General features: G+C 34.3%; 5 protein-coding genes across 5 annotated transcripts in view; 4 read left to right on the top strand and 1 right to left on the bottom strand.

The window, feature by feature from the left end:
• LOC111002106 overlaps positions 1 to 19,760 on the bottom strand; it is a 77,900-nt gene extending 58,140 nt beyond the window's left edge. Inside the window, exon 1 of the mRNA XM_045634500.1 lies at positions 19,459 to 19,760. The gene's annotated coding sequence lies outside the window, so the exon portion shown is untranslated. The remainder of the gene's footprint in view (positions 1 to 19,458) is intronic.
• Positions 3,241 to 4,038, top strand: LOC111002102. Its single transcript, XM_022272211.2, has one exon. It carries the CDS (start codon positions 3,287 to 3,289, stop codon positions 3,839 to 3,841), a length of 555 nt encoding a protein of 184 aa, XP_022127903.1. The 5' UTR covers positions 3,241 to 3,286; the 3' UTR covers positions 3,842 to 4,038.
• LOC111002100 lies at positions 8,235 to 10,391 on the top strand. The gene is made up of 3 exons (XM_022272208.2): positions 8,235 to 8,390; positions 9,209 to 9,464; positions 9,616 to 10,391. The coding sequence occupies exons 1-3, from the start codon at positions 8,291 to 8,293 to the stop codon at positions 10,139 to 10,141; spliced, it is 882 nt and encodes a 293-aa protein (XP_022127900.2). The 5' UTR covers positions 8,235 to 8,290; the 3' UTR covers positions 10,142 to 10,391.
• LOC111002101 lies at positions 11,709 to 15,951 on the top strand. Its single transcript, XM_022272210.2, has 4 exons — positions 11,709 to 12,027; positions 12,652 to 12,845; positions 15,454 to 15,672; positions 15,899 to 15,951. Exons 1-4 carry the CDS (start codon positions 11,816 to 11,818, stop codon positions 15,949 to 15,951), a joined length of 678 nt encoding a protein of 225 aa, XP_022127902.2. The 5' UTR covers positions 11,709 to 11,815.
• LOC111002109 (extensin-like) lies at positions 18,172 to 18,886 on the top strand. The gene has a single exon (XM_022272217.2). It carries the CDS (start codon positions 18,205 to 18,207, stop codon positions 18,844 to 18,846), a length of 642 nt encoding a protein of 213 aa, XP_022127909.2. The 5' UTR covers positions 18,172 to 18,204; the 3' UTR covers positions 18,847 to 18,886.
• Positions 19,761 to 21,630: the final 1,870 nt, after the last annotated feature.

Genomic DNA, 21,630 nt, shown 5'->3' with positions numbered 1-21,630 from the left:
GATAATAGAGAGAGCATCCTCGTCCTTCTTGCTTAGGGCCTAGGTTCTTGAACCGTAAATAAGCACTGGTCTTGTCGGATCTTGTCCTAAATAATGTTTTTCTTTTAATTTTCGGATAGGATAAGTAGATTACTAGGATTTTCTAGCGATTGATAAATTACTTAAAACTCCTCGCGGCTATTTTTGTTATTTTTTGTTTCAGACTTGATAATTTAGCGAAAATTTTTAAACAATACAAAAACTAAAGATGCTTTTAGTTCAAAACCTTTGACTCGTATAAACAAAATATTTGATATGTATGGTTATTATATCTTTCAGAAAAAATTCGTTCATATTACACAAAAACTAAATTAAAATTGTTTAAGTAAATCCAATTAAAGTTACATATGTATAATATAAACACTTATGATAACGAACCTTGTTTGTCCCCGGTAAAGTTAGCAACGAAATCGGATTAAGAGGAAGCGAACGGAATTAAGTTTTGCGCGGAAACCGAGATGTTATTATGTCGACTGTACTGTATGCAACTAATTATATTTGCGGAATTGTAAATTCTATGAATAAGATAATCAAGGATAAGTTGTAAAATTAATACAATTTTGAGATAATGTATATTAATTATAATCTGTGTGTATCTTTTGTATATAGGTGTGGGCAAATATTTTAATTTATTTTAATATCCAAAGAATATCTAATACACTTATGAGATTGACAACCATTCTTTACTGCAAAGTATGCAGTCTCTACGCAATCCTAATAATTGGACTGAATATATTTTCCTCTGTTAAAAATCTCTGTTCTCAGATTTTGTGTTATTTTAAAAATTTAATAACCCTGAAAAAAATAAAACGGAAGAACAGAGTGTCTTAATAGAGACTGTAAGTAGTGTTATTGGCCACTTTCTTATGTTAAAATCCTTATTAGTGAACTAAGTTAGACTAAAATTACTAATTACTCTTATGTTAGGCTGGATTGTAATGTTCCATACTATTTAGTATGATAAAAAAATAACCTTAAACAACATAGGAAGGTTAAAATTGCAGTATCTTTAACCTTAATACCAGCTCTCGAGTCAACAGGAAGGCTCTTGTATAAACTGCAACCTTCTAGATGGAGCCGCGCTCGTGCTTTGAGTGCAAACTGATATCAATCGAAGTTTTCCTGATAACCTTTCTAGAAACTATGCTATCGATAAAATACTATTGAATTTATTTTACAAACAGTAATTTTGTTTCCTCTTTCACTTGTATGCGATTTTGAAGCTTGACATCGTATGTTCGAATCCTGACTGCTCGCTAATTGATTGGTGCTAAGTATATTTTCTTGAACGGCGAATAATTTTATAAATATGGTTTAGCCTTTCATTAAAATATAGCACGATTATTTATTTAATTATTAATTAAAGGCTAAACCATATTTATAAAATATATAATTAATTTTATATCCAAAAATATGCAAAATTAATTAAAAATAGTTTTGAGATTTAATACAAACTAAAACAGTAAATAAAGTCAAATTTGCTTTAAATTTAAAAAACCTTTGGCGCGTAATTAAACGCCAAACGTGCGCTAATGGGACAACAAAAGTGCTAGTCGTGAAAGTGACGCGTGCTTCGGACGTGATGCCATTTTCAATTTGTTTCATTTAAATATTTTGGTAAATTGTCTTTTATTTATAAAACACGTAATGGTATTGCCGCTCAAGACTACAACCAATGCGTTGCCGACATTAAGTATGAGAATTATCGCGCTAAGAATGCATCTCAATTGGATTGTAGTGGAAGAAATAAATAAATAAATAAATCTCTCTTGAAAATAAAAATAAGCTAGGACCTACAAAAATACTACTAGAACTAGTTTATTATAATTAATATATTGTGCCTTTTTAGTAAAATTTAAAGAGAAACTCCTGGGATCCATGACAGGGCAGTAGAGTATTATTATAATAAAAAACATATGAGTTGTTAAAGACCTTAAAGAAGTTATAATGTATTAAAGTTAATGTGGGGTTTATTTAAACTAAAAAAAACAGGATAAAATCTAGTTTGACGTTTAGAAAATTTAGATTTGGGTCTTAAACTAAGGTGTTCTAGGAATTTGGGAGGTTGGCGTTTAATGTATTTTTATTAATACAAAGAAAATATATTATATTTCATGCGATAGATTTACGATGATTTGTTCTCTCTCTCTCTCTGAAGACTCATAATAATACTGTTTGATTTAATTACACTTAATAACTATTTGTCTTACATTATCGTATAGAAGCCTTTTCAAATATAAGACGGACAGTTATAAAATTAATTGCATCAAAACAATGCAGGCCTATTGCACATAACGTCAGGAGTATTATCACATAATCAATTCATGCCATAATCAAAGAGCAAGGTAATACCCACAACACGTCTAGCATTAATTGATTATTAACACGTTAGCTACGTAAGAAATATCACAATTATTGAAATATTCCCATATGATATTGACGAGGAGTCATGCGTGGGAGATACGACCTCCAATCATTTAAAGAAAGACTTATTCTTCTTCCTTCAAAGGTCAGCAAAAACCCACTAAAATGGATATCTATGGGCCGCGGTGACGGTGGGCGTCTAGTAGGATCTGTCCACGTATACTATAAAAAAATAAAACAAAATTACGTATCCCTTTAAGATGGGCGACTTGACTAATAAATATACAATTGTTATAATATATGCGATTTCATTACAACCAAAGGAATTTACACAAAGTTAAGTAAATAACTATTTAATACTAAAAGAGATTTCTGATACAATGTTATAAGTATAATTTTTACAAAATATTAGTTAGAAATACAACAGTTATATTAAAACAATGCAGGTCAATTGCAGTAGGTCCTTCGATGGAATGAGGTTAAGACTTGAAAAAAATATTTTCTAAGAAAAATTAACAAATAACAAAAAGCCAACAAAATCTACCCAAAACAATAGCAGTAGACAGACCTAATTAGTGCCAGGGAAAGATTTCACGACTCATGAATATTAAAGTCCGCGTTGGGCATTTTGTAAGCAGATCACCGATGGGAATTGCCGCACGTACTTGATGAACAATGCCAGCGCCTAATCGGTCGTCGTTACACAACCTATGATCTTCGCTTAGGGGGCCAATGTCACCGACCACTCGGCCCGAATATCGATCAAGATGACACATCCTGAGTTTACGGAAACTTATTAAAAATCACTTCTTTTCATACCTATATAAGCTCACATGGCATTTGTTTGTGCATCATTCGGTAGCCAACTGTCGAACAAACAACAATGAAACACTTCGCTTGTGTACTTCTTCTCGCAGCGGCGGTGACCGCTGAACCACCTCGATACAGAGACGCAAGGTTCAGATCACAAAGGCAAGAAGTGGAGGGTAGTGGAGCCGAAGCACCCTACCCTGCCGCCGGCTGGAGACCAGCCAAGGAATTTAATTTACCAACTCGACAGCAGACACCACCTGCGACGTCATATGGAGTTCCGGCGGATAGCTATGGCGCACCATTCAACACTTACGCACCACCTCAAGAATATGGCCCACCACAAGAGTCTAAAGATGAAAAGGAAGAAGACACTGAAAAGGTAGAAAAAGAAAGTGCCAGGCTGGAGGAAGAGCCCAAAAGGGATGCTGAAGTGATCAGCAATCAAGGAGCATATTATGTACTGTTGCCGGGTTCGCAGCTCCAGCGAGTTCAGTTCCAGACAGAGAATGACATCCGCAACATGGCGTATACGGCGAGACTTCAGTACAAGAATGAAGACCGCGCCCCAATTTTCGTGTACACTGTGCCGGAGTATCAAAAAGCAGCATATGTTCAGTTAATATGATTTCCCTTTAGCGATTCCGTTTTGTTACAAATCGATGCTCCGTCGTTCGTTTGATTGCATTTCGATGGCAATATCGGATAGCACAAGGATAAAATTAACCTAAAATTTAAAATCTCATGGGATTGTCGTACGAGTTGCATCAATTTGTACCGAATAATTATTTATTTAAATTATTTCGAATATACGAACGCTCTCCATCTCGTATTTTTATTACCTTTGCAATAGAATAAGAGTACAAATTAAAGTTTTTAATCGTAGGCAGTACTATACTATAATCACAGACTTTTAGTTTAAATATCCGATTAAGTTACAGAATATAACAGGTCCACATTGTTCATCAGATTTGGCCTCCAGCGACCTTTTCTTGATCTCAGACCTCAAGAACGCTCACTTGATAGAAATTTTGCGCTAATGAAGAGGTAATCACCGAAACTGAAACCTATTCTTAGGCCTACCTGTCTTTAGACATATCGTAGTATAAAAATAGTATATTATATATCGCTATAATTGTTGTATCGCTCTCGAAGGCAATAATCTATATATTATCTATTCTACAAACTTTTGAGCCAACCCCATTATAATAGAAAATTCACGCAATTACTAATTACCGTTCTATCAGCAAATCCGCAAGCCATAGTAAATTTGCCATCTAGAGACCATAATCTATATTTGCTGTCATTAATAAAAGTATTATAAGAAAGATAAATGGAACCAATATATTTTCAAAAATAGGCCAACGTTCACAAATTTGCAATAATTTGCATAAAAATACTTTTAGTACTAGTTTCAACGTAGAACAAACAATTTTTAGACAACTGAGTTACATACGAAATATGAACAAAGAATGACAAAATTTCTTAGGATTATGTAATATTTTGGAATTTCTATTGATTACCAGGTAAACAGGTTGGAACTTTAAACTAAGGTTGTTTTTGATACGTAACGTGACACCGTAACTTCTGTAGGACAGCAAGAAGAAATAAAAGCGGCAAAGGGCTTGTAATAAATTTATTACGGAAAACATTTAAAATTCATTATTTAAAAAGATCGATATAATACCAAACAAACCAATAGATAAATATTAGTAGAAGTATTTTTTTCAGATTTTTTTTTAATTATTGGGAAAAGGCAGTGTCATATTACAAAAAACTTTTAATTACTGTCTTGTAAAACCAAACTAGGCACAGGATACATCAATACCGATTTAGAATTTAACATTCTAGTTTTCGTGAACAAGAGCATTGCTGGCCTCGTGGTTTCAGTGTGCCTCTCTCAAGTTCGTAGGTTCGATCCCCAGCTCTACACCAATGGACTTGCGCTGTGCGGATTGAACTTTCGCTCGAACGGTGAGGGAAAACATCGTGAGGAAACAGGCTTCAACCGGTCCCATAAAAGATTAACAAATTATCATGAAACAATCCTGAGGTCCAGATCTAAAAATTCACATTAAATTATTGAAACCCGATTTACAGCTAAAGGAGTAAGAGTAAGAGCCCTATATGTTTGTAAAAATATGCTTAGAAATTCCCTTGAGATTACTAGCAACACAGACATATAATTGTGTTAATTATAATTAACAGATAACTCGTTTAAAGACCTTTGAATCCAATTATTAAAGTTCTCAGTTACAAGAAACAGTGGAACTATAAAATCTTCCAAGGATCAGTCGGGATGCCATAAAAGCGCGCCTAATTAATCCCAGTACGTGAGCTAGGTGCTAATATTGCTTTATTGAGTACTAAAACAGGTACAAAAGCAAGTTGGTTAGGTTTGGTTGGGTTATTAATTATAAGTAAATACCTAATGATTGCATAATATTTGTTCTAATTATAAAGAAATATTTATACATTTAAATTAAAATCTTACTTGATGTGAGAAAGAACGTTCTCATCTGTTTTCAGTAACCAACGAGATTCTAAGATTATTCTCTTTAATGTTTTAGTTAAGTGTTAGTAACTAAAGACGAAAAGCTTCGTTAATTTCTTTTCTAGAGACGTAGACGTCCTCTAATTGTAAATGAATGAACTGAACAGATAAGTTTGTACATGAGAACTGATAACAATATTTGATGTATAGTTAGTTATACTATAATTCGGTATATCGTATCTATGTTGTAGTAACCAGAAACCAATGTGGAAATGCTAATTTATAATGACATTTTAATAAGACTTTTTAAATATTCCAAACGCAAATTAACTGCGATATTTATTTCCCTTCCATTGTAGCGTGCAATATGTTACGTACAACAAAGGGGTTGGACATGGCAGAAATAAAATGAATTTTCGTGTGACATTTTATACAATGCATTTTCAGATATAAATAAAAGATTTCTTTTAACCAATAGACGTATATTTTACTATGACCAACATAGTAAAATAAACGTCTATTGGTAAGCAGTAATGATTGATGGATGCAGTATCATTTATAAAAAAAACAATCAGATACTGTAGTATTAGTATAAACTGCAGTAATATACCATCCATGGACACGTTGTCAGAAGGTTCGCAGGTGCGTTGCCGGTCTTTTAAAGGGTATGTTCTTTTCTTGAAGGACCCTAAGTCATTATAAAGTATAAAAACACGGTTATCTTACGATGTATTTTTTCCGTATGAGCAAGTTTTAATTATGCAAGGGAACCAAATCCTTGTTATACAAACACAACCGAGTCGATATGGAGGATATTTTAAACACTATAGGCGTCAAATTACGCATGAAACCAAACAATCAATATGACATAAACGTTACCCGATTTTCATTAACAACAAACTCAACGAAAACAACAATTAATTAGCCCGCCATTAATTAACAGTTTGTCTATCAATATTTTCTACGTCCATAATATTGTTTGATTTAATGAAAATGTACCGGCAATGCATTAACGATGCATTATCGTAAATTTTAATGAACATATTTTTTTTTATGGATTGAATTCCGAAGAAAGAAAGGACTGCAGATATGCTTCGATAACATTGTATTTTATTAAATTTAAAGTATATAAACGTTTTAGTAAGATTAGATAAATTCTGAGGCTGCTATAAAAGATCCACCACAGTTGTAATTTTTTAAATCATGCACAAATAAAATTTATTTTCAAAAATATTTATTTATTTCTTACATATTTTTTTATCTTATTCAGTATTTTTATAGGATTTGCCTTCGAACGAGCTTACAGCCTTGTTGGCCTCTGTGGGAAGGGTTTCCTCTTTTTTTTTTCAATTGATCAACCTGGTTGTATCTCTCCGGGAGTCGATTTCCATAGTTCGCTAGTTCGTAAAAGAAAATGTCTTATGAAGCGGGCACTGGAAAACTTTCAGCCATCCCAGTGATGCGGATGAAACCTAAACTGAATACGGCTCGTACGGGAATCAAACGAGGCTGTAAGAATCTACCCAAACAACTCTTCAGAACACCCTCTATAGAGAGACATGAAACTTAGGTAAGTTTGTAGAATGCGCATGTCTCTGTTTCTTTAAAGTTAAACGGAAACACCAAAGCATTTTTTGCCTTGTGTACTTTTTTACCAATATTTTACTGATATAATACTTTGATTTGTATTGTTAAAATAAATTTTTTGTGTTCAGGTATAAATGAGAGCAGTTCGATTTGAATTTTAATTATTATATTGTATTTGTATTGTTCCATAAATTAAATAAAGTACAAAAAACAGTTATATCTCAATGTAACAGTAACTATTTTTCGTTGGATAATCGTAAACGAACAAAGTCAGTATGTTCCCCAAAAGCAATGAAACGTAAAGTGAAAAGGAAATAGGGCAAAGGAACAAATCGTTTTGTGAACGCCCGACCGAATCCGTGCAAATAAAGTTGACGTGCTTTGATGACAGTTTTAGTGTGTTGGTTGAAGTGGGTAGGTTTAGAACTATTGCTACTGTATACAGGTTGCTTTATACTTTATACTTTGGTATATTTATACTGTGTAACTTTCAAATAGAAAATTTTCTATAACGAACTAGGGAACTGTGGAATCGACTCCCGGTGGTGGGCTTCCCTGGTAGATAAGATCTCCAATTGTTTAAGGAAATAGTATACCTTCCTCAAAGATCAACAAGGCATTACTCTAAAATGGGTGTCCATGGGCGATGATTACCCTTTTTGGGCGTACCGTTTCTCTTCCTATACTATAAAATAAATAAATTGGCTTTTCTAAGGCGCGCCATTGATAGATGTCGGCGTGATTAGCTGTAGCTAGCCTGGTTTAGTAAGCCAGCACCACAAACCTTAAACAAGGATTTCCATTACTAGCTTAATGAATGTTTCATATTACACTACCATAAAACCTTTATAAAACCACAGACAACGTTAACATGACATGTAATAAATAAAATTAATAACATGTCAATATGTCAGGACTGTTTGACAGCTTGAACGTCAAAGGCGGTTCAAGCTTGGTAAATTATTTCGATATAAGAAATATTATTGTGTGGAAAATATGTTAAGGCACGAATTCGAACCGACTAAGAAACTTGTGTCCCTTCTTCCAAGCGATAAAAGGTCTTGTTTGTGGATTTCAGACGTTATAATTTTTCAATGTAAGTCATACTAAAGACAAAACAAAGTAAATAGCAGTAGAATGGCTTTAAAAACATACTACCAGTGGCGCCACCAGTTTTTCAGCTAGGTGCGACGGTATTTCAACCCCGGGCCACCGCTTGCAACTCTATAAAGCGCAAATTCGGCCCCCATGGAGTATTGTTCTCACCGGCTCCTTCCACTTGACCGTATTCAACGAAGAGCTGTTCGAATCGTCGACAACTAAACCTCTGGCGTTGCCTAGAGATGTGGGCTCACTCTGTATCTTCCATCCAGTGTTCAGAGGAGTTGTTCGAAAAAAACTTGCAGCTTAGTTTCATCTTCGGACGGTCAGGCAGAATACGAAATTTTACCCATATCACCTCAACGTCCATCGTTCCACAACTGAGCGTTTTTAACACAGTTTGTACCGCGCACCACTGTTCGAGAAGAGAGCGTACTAATTCTTAAAAGGCGGGCAATGCACTCGCGAGCCCTCTGGCATTGAGATTGTCCAAGGGTCACTATCATCAGCTATCATTAACAAATTTAAGAGGCAAGAGATTTGATCAACTATCTGCGTTCTGACACATGCCTATTGACTATATTGATTATTATTACCTATAAATATAAATAAATATAAATATCAGTATAGGTAATAATATATGAATATTATTACCTATACAGATATTTTTAAATATCCGACATATATTGATGATTTATGAATCAAATGATAATTCATGATTAAGCGTAGATTTGTTATACACTTGATCTGTTGTTTGAGTTAGGTCTTATATTAAAATGACAATACAAACATAACTTTATCTTGACATTTCAGGTATTCTAGTCTTCATAGGAGCATCGACGATTATCTATTGTGTGTGGTCACCAGAGCATGCCAAATATGACTACGACAAACTCGCGCGTGTTATGTATTTATACGATCCTCATGCTTGCGGCTACAATCTACGTACTTCGAAGTCTATAATATCTCTAAAACTGAGCAATGATACTCATGGTTTGAATATACGACCGATCAAACACATGCCAGCCGTTGTTACAGTCACTTCAATGGTACCAGCAAAAACCAGAAGGTAATGTTGTTTGGAATTGATTATTTTTTAAATTTCTTGACTGAAACTTACTACTGATTAGTAGAAACCTCCAAACTATGCCTAGCAATCCAAGCAAATATCGTTTTTTAGGATAAATTTAATTTTAATATTTTAAATAATTTCTTTTCAGATACGTGAAATTCAGCGTAATAATTCACAGTTTCTGGTTGGTCATCGCAATTTGTTTAAGAGTCTTCAGGTTCGCTACGAAGGTTCATATTTTGAAGATTATCCTCAGTTTGAGTTATTTCTCCTGTATTTTGATAATATGTTTTGACGTGTCAATGGCTATCGTATATATCGCCCACATCCAAAGAAGCCTCACTACTGGAATGATACTACGATACAGTGGCTGGAGTATTGAGATGAAACTCGATCATTACAATAGTTTCGGTGGCTGGCTTCCAATGGCGGCATCCGCGTGCTGGCTGAGAGGCGTAATTATATTTGCCCTAAACATTTACATCTGTAGAAAAATCAGTCTGATTAAGAACAGCATAAGGAAGAGAGAGGTCAATAAAAAATTGATGTTGGAAGAGAATATGCCGATACCTGAACCGGTCTTTGAAGATCCGTTGGACGATAATGTGCTTTATTACAGAAATGGAGAATTTAGACCAGTCGAAAAGAAAAACCAGTGGTCTTTCTTTTTCTAAGAAAATATTATAATTTATTACACTACTTCTAAACGATACTAAATCTTTTACCTAAAGAAACCTGTCAATAGTATTGTAGATGTTATCTATTTTGAAAGCAATAAGTAATTTAACCTGACAGTATGCTAATCTTAAACTTGCTATGTTAAAATGATTGTTTGGTGTGAGGTGCGTTAAAAAAAACTTGATTGTAAGTTCTTGACCGATATCGTAACACCTGGGTTTTATTAACTCAGAGAGCGAGGGGAATCAAGATGAATCACTATTGTCCTATATAAATCTTCATTATTTAATTGAAACACATAATAATATTCCTAGTATATAAAGCAAACTGTACGAAGCGAATATGTGTATGTTAATTTCGGTGCAGGTAAGTAAATAAAATTCTTTTTAAACTGGATTAAAGAAGGAATCTCCTTAACTTGTCTAGCTGTCCGGGAATTTGAAATGGGTTTGGAGAGTGTATTTATATAATAAAAACCACTTAAACGACAATAAAATTTATTACACACGTGTCTGGTATAACAACACATTCATTCAACGTAACGTAACAAACCTTTGAGGCCTAAGTTTAACCCCTGCCTAAAACACAACGTTAATTTTTGAGTCTCAGATAGATTGCTTTACAATGCTTTTACAGTACGAGTCGTATTAATTGAATTCAATAAAAATTGATCTCGGCAAAGCCAGAATGCAAGAACTAGAAGTTAAGAGACCCAAAGCTAATATAGTTCTGACAGAATTTGTATAAAATAGTTTGTGTAACCGAATCTGACAGCATTTGGGCCGATCAGTCGGATCCATTAAAATCCGGGGAAATCAATAAAAGTAATTTACACTGAAATTATCGTTTAGCAAATGCGAAATTCCTCAACGACCCAAAAGAAATTCAATCTGGGGACGCATTAAATTTTTCATTACCACGACGGCAAAGGACAGCCATTAATTTTGGAATTTGAATCAAAATCCGGTCCGAACAATTCCGCTAAATTTGTTCATGGCCTACTTGAAAACGTTTGTCCCTAAACTCCCGTTGATAACTGAGTTAAAATGTCCTAAATTAACTTTTAATTGAATAGTAATATTGTGAAGCGTAAACAAGATGAACTCACTGGGAATTTGGAGCATTGTAATGATAATTTATCAAAGTGAGTTCGCTTAGTTATGAAAGTTCATCGAAAGCTATGGATAGGAACTGGAATAACATTTATTGTAAGAGTGGCTTAATGGACAGGCAAATAGCTAGAAGCCTTAATGTGTTTACGCAGTAATTTAGAGGTTTATTGAAAAGTCCACGACCAAACTATAATTTCAAAGGTTTTGCGAAAATAGATGATATTGAATAAGCATTCAATATCTATCAGTTGCATATCTTCTTGAATACACTTGAATATCAATTGAAAAACCTCTTGCCTATGCAGTACCGTGACCAATCTAGGCAATGTATAACAAATAGACAAGTGTTAGAAATTCTTAAACAATTTATTCACGCCTTCCTCTAACATTGTTTCGCAGTGATTCATACTATGACTATATATTTCAATGTTGGACATTATCCGATGATAATATTTAGGAAAATAATTATCCTATCCGAGTTCTCACTATAGTCTATTAATAAAAAGAAGTATTATAATAATCACCTTATCTCCAATTTATTTTCTAGGTGCAATTTGCATGCTAATATCCTGGTTAACTCTAAGCTGTCGTTTTGTTCCCGATAGCAGTGAACTGCACGAGGTAATTCTGATGAAGCTTTTATACCTTTACGATCCAGAAGCCTGTGGAAGGATCCACTTCTATAACTTCACAATGGCTAAACAAGAAAATACAATCTTTTCAACTGTCATGTGGCCAGTTAGAAATCCTATAGCATCTAGATTTAGAAGGTAAATGACACATGGAAATTTTACCAATTGTTAAAAGGGCGGCAACGCACTCGCGAGTCCTGTGTTATTGAGAGTGCCCTCGAGCGGCGGTATCAGGTGAGCTGTCTGCCCATTTGCCCCCTGTTCTATAAAAAAAAATTGTCACTACCACGTAATGCAAATTTAAATATGTTTAAAGATTTTGCCAACTGAATAGTTAATATTTTTCTTGTAATTTCTTCACATAACTAAGGTGTAGATTCCCTTTCTATATATACTATGTTTTGTTTTAACTCTAGTAAAATAGTAAAGTAGGGGGAGCAAACGAGCATGCGGGACGCCCAAAAAGGTCATCGCAGCCCATAGACACCCATTTTTAGTGGGTGCGTTGCCGGCCTTTAAGGGAGGAGTACGGTCGAATTTTGAATAGTTGGAAGTCGTATCTCTCAGGGAAGACCCCCACCGGTAGTCGATTCCACAGTTCGCTAGTCCGCAAAAGAAAATGCCCTGTGAAACGGCCTGTGGCATATTTCCAGCCATCAATATTTTATTTGTGCACTGCTTCCTCAGTTCAGTGTTCAGCCCTAATAATTTATGTTATTTGTTTTTATTGTAATTCAAATTTTTATTTTTTAATTTACTCAGTGCAATGCGAATCTGGTTGTCGCTTCACATCATCTGGCTTGCTTTAAGTATTGTGAACCTCACACACGCAAGAAGACCTTGTGGATTCTACGCTGTGGTGGTACCCTTCACATTAACCGGCCTGGCTATGTTGGTGACAGACGTGGTCTTTATGGCCATGTTCATAGAGGATATTGCAAAAACCGACACCGAAAGTAAGATTTTTATCGTACATCAATAAATCACACGTGAATTAATATATAAGGAACTACTGCACGGTTTGTGGTGTACCCCTCTGGGAACAGCTATGTGATTTATTTGCTTTAATTTTTAAAGAGTACCAAGAGTTTTTTACGACGGCTTTTTCTCTCGGTATACACCCTCTGTCTTCTTTAAACAGTCTCAGCCCCGTTCTATTTAAATTCCATAAATATTTCAATAATCAAGGTAAATGCAACGCACTCGCGAGCCCTCTGGCATTGAGTGTCCATGGGCGGCGGTATCACTTAACATCAGGTGAGCCTCCTGCCCGTTTGCCCCCTGTTCTATAAAAAAAAATACTACTACTAATAATAGTAACTCCCATGATTTACAAAATCGTCAGGCTTATAAAACTAAGAAAGCCTGAGTGAAATGTAAATGTAGTGCCATGGCTCTAACGGTACTAAAAAACATTCACGCGTTTTTATGTTAACTAAGCGTTACGTAGTACAAAAACTTTTCTTTACTACTACTAGGCGTAAACTATCAAAATTATATTATAATTTATACTGACAAACATCTCGTAAGTATTGGCCAAATAAGTAGTATTCACACATTAGTTGAGAACAATGTGTTAGAGATTGATGACAGAATCACAGCCCGTCGGCCGAATATTAAAATTGTAGTTTTTATTTATATTCAAAATGTTTTACAAAACATATTCACAATATTCAGCAATCTATTGGGTTCTCTTAGTGTACCGGTGACCAGTGTAAATGTTCTTAGATGTCCAGTCTAGAATTTCGAATCGATAACCCAACTGAACCATATAGGCCACTGTAATATACTCTAAGTAAACCAACTATCACTATCAAAGAGCCACTGCACTCAATATTAGTTGAAGAGAGATCAAACACATTAACACTCTGATACACGTTGGGACAAATTACAGTTTCAATGTAGTTGGGATTAGCTTGGCGAGTGTAACACACTTCCAATCAAATGCTTCTAATAGGCTACCTGGGTTGGTAATAACAAACGGGCTATGAAACGCGTGATATTTTTATGATATATTTTTTTAATGCATCGAAATTCGCTCTATAGTTGTAAGTATTACGACGTTAAATATTTGAATACTAGCAGACCCGACAGACGTTATCCTATGAATATTGATTTCGAATTGGTATAATTAAATTTTTTTTCCTAATTTTACAAAATAATATATTATATCACAGCGTGTCACATTAGAAAACCGCTGAGGTTTGTATTAATGTAACCATAGTAGTATTGTTCAGGTTGTCGCATATAAAAGTAGTTTTTTTTTATTTTGAATTTTTGTAGCATTATGCTATGCTATTAGCAAAATACTACAATATACGTTGTTAGATCTCGATGTACAGAGCCGAAGTTAGCACTCGAGTCTGTACGTCGAACTCCACTCGTTTTTTTCATGTCATCTCGAAAAAACTGTTTAAAACTAAAAAAAGGTAAAGAAAGTGTTTATTGCTCTTATACTTTATGTTATACAACATTCTCTGGTGATATTCCGACGGGAACTGGAACAGATATGTCACCTGGCCATGTGAAAAACATGCATTTTCAAGATTAATGCACAAACAATTAGACTACCCCTGAGATTTATTTATCGACATTGCAAATGCTAGCAGCACTGGAAATTGAATCCGTTTACAGGCGAATGGCATATCGTTCTGAATCAAAGGAATCCGTTTTTTATGTATTTTATCAATAGAATAATTTCGATCGCGAACTCGAACTCACGAATTTAAACCGAATATTAAACATTAAAAGAGCCGGGTTGGCCTAGAGGCTTTAGCATGCGGCCTGACGACGAAGGTTCTATCCCGGGCTGTGCATCCGCGAATTTATTTCTATGTGCGCATTTAAAATTCGCTCGAACAGTGAAGACACTTGCATATTAGATTGATCATGAAACAAATATGAAATTGTTTATTATTACACACACACACACAGATTTATTTTTATTTTTAAAAGTCAAAAGACAAGATCGACCAATTCGATACACTTCTTAAATACTTGTACCATCATAAAAGCCAAGACGTATAATAAATGTTTTTAAAGCGTTCGTTCAAATAATTTATCATCATTCTGTGCTTTTGACAGTCTCATAATCGTAGCTAACCGCTCGTTCCGTGGCTTCACGTAAAAGGCTTCAGGTACAGAATGGAGCTATTATTACATGTGGTGGAAGCTTATTAAAATCGTATTAGGGCTGTATAGGGGATATTTTTACTTCATTTTATAATCACCTTTTTTAAGATGCCTTCATAGACAGCGATAAATTCATGGAAAGCCTTTATGATTTTTCTTGAAGTTATACTTTATTTGGCGCGTTACAGAAAAATGATGAGAGTAAATTTTTACGTTACGCGCGCACACCGTCACAAAAAAACCGGCACCCTTAAGTTAGCTATAATCAACATTTGAGTTTTGAAGTTAAACGTCATTTGGAGCGTTTAAAAGATTTTTATTTTGTGACGCCAAAGAAGTATCACTTCTAAAGTTTCTTCTTGTAGTTCTATAATAGAGCCACACCTTGAAAAGTCATTTTTTTATCAACAACTCTCTTTTTTATATTTTCAGTTGGCATTTTGGAGTTTATGAACGGTGGCGGTAAAAACCTCAGATGGATTGTGAAGAAATATCCATGGAAGACGATGCAGGAGCTTGGTCAATCTCCTTTAGATGATACATCTTGGATAGCACTAATTTTTGCTTTCGGCAGCTGCAGAGGAATTGTGCAATGGATACTGAACTTCTGGCTCGTGAAGGATAACTATTTTGCTGGGCTAGATTATCACCGTAAGACACCTATACTTAATGGATTAATAGATACAAAATAGTTCAAAGAAATATAAAAGTTAGATAACATAAAAATACTCAACAAATAAATCGAATCAATTTGGAATGCACAAAACCAATGGAGCCATTACATAAATTTTTGTGATGTTTTGATTTAATCAATATCAAATTAATAACTAGCCGTGCTTGTTACACATTTCTTATCTTATCTTATCTTTCTTTACAGGTAAATTACAAAAAGAAATAAGCGTGCGACATGCTCGTGTTTTAAAAAAATAAATTCCTCAGGTCTAGATTAAATCCTGTAAGACTCAATTGTTAAAAAAAATAATAAAAACAATGATTTCAACTTTCCGATGGTAATGTGAAACAAAAGACGAAACGTTATGCTGGTATTGGACGAACGGATATAGATAATGCATTACGTTTTATTATTAAATATTGTTAATGTTCTTTATTTCTCATTACAAAAATATATTTTATTTACATGATAAACTTTAATTCAAACTACATTTGCAGAATCTTATCTCTTTGCGATTTGCTATAATTAAAATCAAATACAAAAATATAAATAAAATACAAAAATATATCCCAGTAAATGTTTTGATGGCATACTTAAAAACCTTTGTGTATATAATGATGTAGCAGTTTTCCCTTGTGTATTCAGGATTACATTCTCATTATAAACCATTTTCATTGTGAGTAAACAGGAAGTATCAGTGTAGCGTTGATAGCAATTAAAATTAATATCCCTATAAGGATTATTCATATCTAGATTGGGCTATATTCATAAGAAAAAAGTTGATGTTTCACTTATCCCTGTCATAAATGTGTGGTTATGATATACTATAAAACGATTGAGTTTCAGCTACTTTGACAGAAATTGGTGATGTTGTTTATGCTTCTAGTAATTTGTTTTTAAGACTAGTTTCCTTTATGTCAATTCCCAGGTATATTAGTACCCTTATTTACTATATTTTTATCTATAGCATCGTTTATATAAAAAAAACTGCTTGACGTTAACAGCTTTTCTACGACAAATAAAAACGAAGTTTCTAGATTGGTAAGAATGGTTTCATATGATTTATCTTGAGACAATTGAACTCGATTTGAAAAGCGATTTTTCGGCAGACTGATAAGTTTTATTTCACTTTAGTTTATGTTAGGGTCGTTTCTATCTATTTCTCTTAAGACTATTGGCAAAGATGGCGACATCTGGAAATCGTTGGAGCAGGCATACATCGATCCTGAACCAACTCCGCGTATGGTCTGGTCTCGCTGTTCTTCCATATGCACAGAGGCAATGAGAACTTGGAGAAGCTGATTGTGCTTTGTAACACAGAAGGTAAAAGATCAAGGGGCCGTTCACCTACCAGATGGACCGATCTGGGGAAGGACTTATCATCCTCAAAACTGTCATAAGAGAAGCGCTGGATATAAACTGCTGGAAACAGCTTCATTGGTGACCACGACGCTCAACATGAGCTATCGATTAAAGATAAATGCCGAAAAAAGAAACTTAAAAACACTACTAACAACATTTGAAATAGAACTTAGAATAGAATATTTGTGAATTATATATATACAGCTGCATGATTATTTCTGTAAATATATATTAATCCGCTGTCAACTATGAACAAACCCTTAGCAAATCAAGACGTGTTATTAACAGAAGCCGAGTGTTTACTGATGGAGCTCCATATTATCTTGTATTATTTGTCTACGAATAATACTTAGATTTGTATTTATTACTGATACTGGAATCTATATTGATATTGATATCCTATAACCTGGAATGTGAATAATATATACTAGAGTATTGTGTCAAGTTATGTTAGTTATTACAATGAGTAGTGTAATGTGTAATGTTGTGAAATTATAGCCTTAGTATGAAATTATAAATATCCAAATATCGGGCGTGCGTATCTGTTAAATTATTCTATTTTTCATTAACACTTGTCTAAAATTCAATAAATTAAATTAATCAAATGTATTAATATAATAATATTATGAATCTTCAAACACAAAGAGCAGTGTATTGTATTTAAATAAATAAATCAGTGGCGCAAGTAGGTGCTCAGTTTCCAGTGCCTGACTCACGCCGTCGACTTTTTGGGTCTAAAGCAAGCCGCTTTCCTTACGATATTTTCCTTCACTTAAATTCGTGCATACCAAGAAAGTCCAGGCGCACAACCGGGATCGAACCTACGACCCCGGGGATGAGATTCGCACGCTGAAGCCACTAGGACAACACTGTTGTCTAATTGGATTTAATTCAGATGGTTTAAAATAATTAAATCGCGTATGCTTGATGCAATAATCATAAAACTAATATCAACCTCCAGATATTGAACGCACCATGGGATAACCATTATTACTTGACGTCATAGGTTCAATGTCATAGCTTCGTGCTTCGCATATACATCCTTCCGACGACCTCACGATACCATTTATGATACACAAAGATCAATAAAGTGGTCGATCCCAGTATAAATGTTAGTACATTCGATAACCAGCATCATATCAATCAATATGAAGTGCGTGATCGTGTTGTGTTTGATTGGGAGCTCTTTAGCTGAGCTGCCTCGTTTTACGCCAGCGAGGTTCAGGTTCCAGCGCCAAGAATTAGCTCCGACGACAACGGATACACCCACAGAATCCACTACAGACGTGACTGCACCCTACCCACCGTCTGGTTGGAGACCATCGGGTGAACCTTTCACGCTTCCAGATCAGACCGATGCCACTCCCACTGATACATACGGCCCTCCTGCTCCATATCCACCTTCAGGATGGAAACCAGCGGGACAGGCTTTCACACTACCTCAAGAGCAGACTACAAGCACACCTGACAGCTCTTACGGCACCCCGGATGCACCCTATCCACCATCAGGGTGGAAACCGTCAGGAGAACCCTTCGCATTGCCTCAACAGACCACACCTGACAACACGTACGGCCCACCGGATAATACTTATGGCCCTCCTGAAGCCAATACTGAAAAATTGGACGGACCAGTAGAAGTACAAAGAAGCATCGGTACGTACTACGTATTGCTTCCGAACGGCCAACTGCAGCGAGTGGAATTTCTGACAGAGAATGACATTCAGAATATGAAATACACGGCAAAGTTGGAACTGCGTGAACGTGCACCGCTTTACATCTTTGGCCCTTAATTTAACAGAAATACCAATATACATATAATTGTTGAGTAAATCTATTGTTTTATTTCACTAGATTTTGAGTAGTAAAAACAAATATTTGAAGTAACTAACAGCTAGCAATTCATTTGAACAGTATTTTAGGGTTGTTGAAACAGCAATATATACTTATATAATATAATATCAGTCTTATACCTGCACCAGAGTTTCATCATAGGTTTCACAATTATTTTTTACGGCAGTTTTTGCCACGCACTATGTGGAACCAGCTGCCCAATAAAATATTACTAACCAATTTTTAGGGACCTTCAAAAAAAGAGTGTACCAATTCTTAAAACTGAAATAAATCAATACCAAATAAAGAAAAAAAGTCCACTGGGTGTTTTAAAATATACTGGGTGTTATAAATAATAGCAGTTGTCATATTGTGTATTATTAATATTGAAGCAGTCAACCAAAAAGTTATCATACGCATCGGATGTTTGAATATTGAGAGAGCAATATTCAGAAAATTAAAGTGACAGAACGCGCTTCATTTTGATTAAAAATTCACGAATCACCAGAACGATACAGTGAATTGGGGGCAACGAAATTAAAAAACTTTCTGTATTAGGCCTATGTACTTACCGTGAACAAAAGCAGCTTTATCTGAAAAGAAAATTGTACAAAATTAGTCTTGGTCGGGTCAAGTATTAACAGTTCTGGTTACCTTCTTGTTCTGTTTACCTGGATTTATAATGAGTTAATGTTTTTTTCTTTTATGCGACAGTAGGTCATGTATAGTTAAATTGCTATTATTAAAACCAACTATTAACTTTACGATTATAATACCTTGAAATCTGTTTTACAAATGTACGGAATAATGTTCCAAAGTGTGTTTTTTTCATCATACGACACATATATTGAGTGTAAATAATACTTAAATAAAACCTGGTTACATGAATTAATGAATATTAATATAAGTTACATGCTTCATTTTTGAATCGATAAACTAAAAACTAGAAAACTGGTCACTCCAAATTCAGCTAGTAGACACTTTATTTTGTCTAATATAATATATTATTAATAATATAATTGATCCTTACCTATAAGTGATAACAGTAAAAATTTATTATAATAACTATTGTTATAATAACTTTTTATAAATACATTATTAATTCACGCAAAAACTACTCATTGTATTCCTACCTATTACGAAAGTATATTATAACAGCTGTTTGTTCTAAAAAAAAATTGTTGCTATTTGTCCAAATATAGTTTTGACTGAACACTTATAATCTCTCGATTCCGCAATAAAACAAATGCACAGCACCGTCAAAGAAAACAATTAAGTTCCTAGGAATTCAATAAGCCCAGATTTATTACCTGAGCCAAATGATAACTACATTGCTCAAATAAACCACCCGGCGCTTCAATTTCGCGTTCGTCTCAAATTAAACTTAGATAATATATCTTGCTTATCGTTATGAGACATATAGAACGAGATGCTCTTTATAGTTTCAATATAATATTAGTACCTACAAAGCAAATTTCTCTCTAAAATAATTTTGTCTCGAACAAAAATGTTTTTTTTTGTCTTTCTTTAAATATAACGTTCGACGTTTCGACGTGTAATCAAAGATAACAAGGTGTTCATACTTGTAATATTACAAATACGAAAATAATGAAAATAGGGTCTTACACCTACGAAAAAAGTGATATGAAATGACACACACAAACGATAAAAGAAAAATTACAATGTTTTTCCTGTTATTCTATATCTTAGCTACCTTCGATCGGGTAAAGGCTCCCTCCAACTTTTTCCAAAAAACCGATTCTTGTAAAGGTCTGAATCTGTTTATAAATCTCTGAAAAATGTGATTAGAAAGAAAATTATTTAATTATTCTTATTTATTTTTTCTCACAAAAACTTCATACATAAACAAGGGTTTTGATTTTCAATCAAAACACTTTAGAAGCCAAAAAGGTTTAGGTTAGGTTTCTGTTGTCTACACTTGCTAACCATTAAATTTTTGCCGCGGTGGCGTCAATACGTAAGTACCGTTATTTTTGTTATAAATAAATAATTGTCAATTATTACGCGTTGTAAGTAAAGTGCGTAATTATGGATTTAAATTTTTTTATAAGGATTTGGTGTAAGACAATAAAAACATTAAATAAAACGTGTTCCTATTATCAATGCATTCATTGACGAGTGAAGATGAAGTGTTTATTGGTAACAATTTAGGTCATACTGTCTGGTAGAACAGTTATCTCAATTCTCAGTTGCGTAAAACTATTGGTGAAGAGTGAACATGATCCTGCGCAAGTCGTGTTGCCTAGTGAGTTCCATACAACAAGCATACAATATCCAATGTATTATTTAAGCTTCATCAGGAACAACTGCGTTAAACACTATGTTATAATCACTACTATGTTAAAACAAATTTTAAGTGTGACAGCTGAATCCATCAATGAAATTTGGCAGGCAAGCGTAATTTGCGTTTAGCTATAGGCTAATATAACATTGTTATATTTCAAAAAGAAATAAGATTCTGTACAATATCCACAAACACCGTTGCACTTTGGGAATTTATTTAACGGGACGATCAATCGAATTTTATTTTTTTTAAAGAAATGTAAATAAGAACAGATAATCTATACAAACATTACATTTTTGATGACGAAATGAAAAAAAGTGCGTGCGTACAGAGTACACATGACAGAAGTGAAACTTCTTTATAAATGAAATATTACTGAACTTTAATGGTTTGGCCACACAGCGGACGGGGCGGGACGGGGCGGGACGGTGACGCGACG

Source organism: Pieris rapae, chromosome 3, assembly GCF_905147795.1.
Source record: "Pieris rapae chromosome 3, ilPieRapa1.1, whole genome shotgun sequence".
NCBI classification, from domain to species: Eukaryota; Metazoa; Arthropoda; class Insecta; order Lepidoptera; family Pieridae; genus Pieris; species Pieris rapae.
This window is presented reverse-complemented; position numbering and strand designations above follow the sequence as displayed.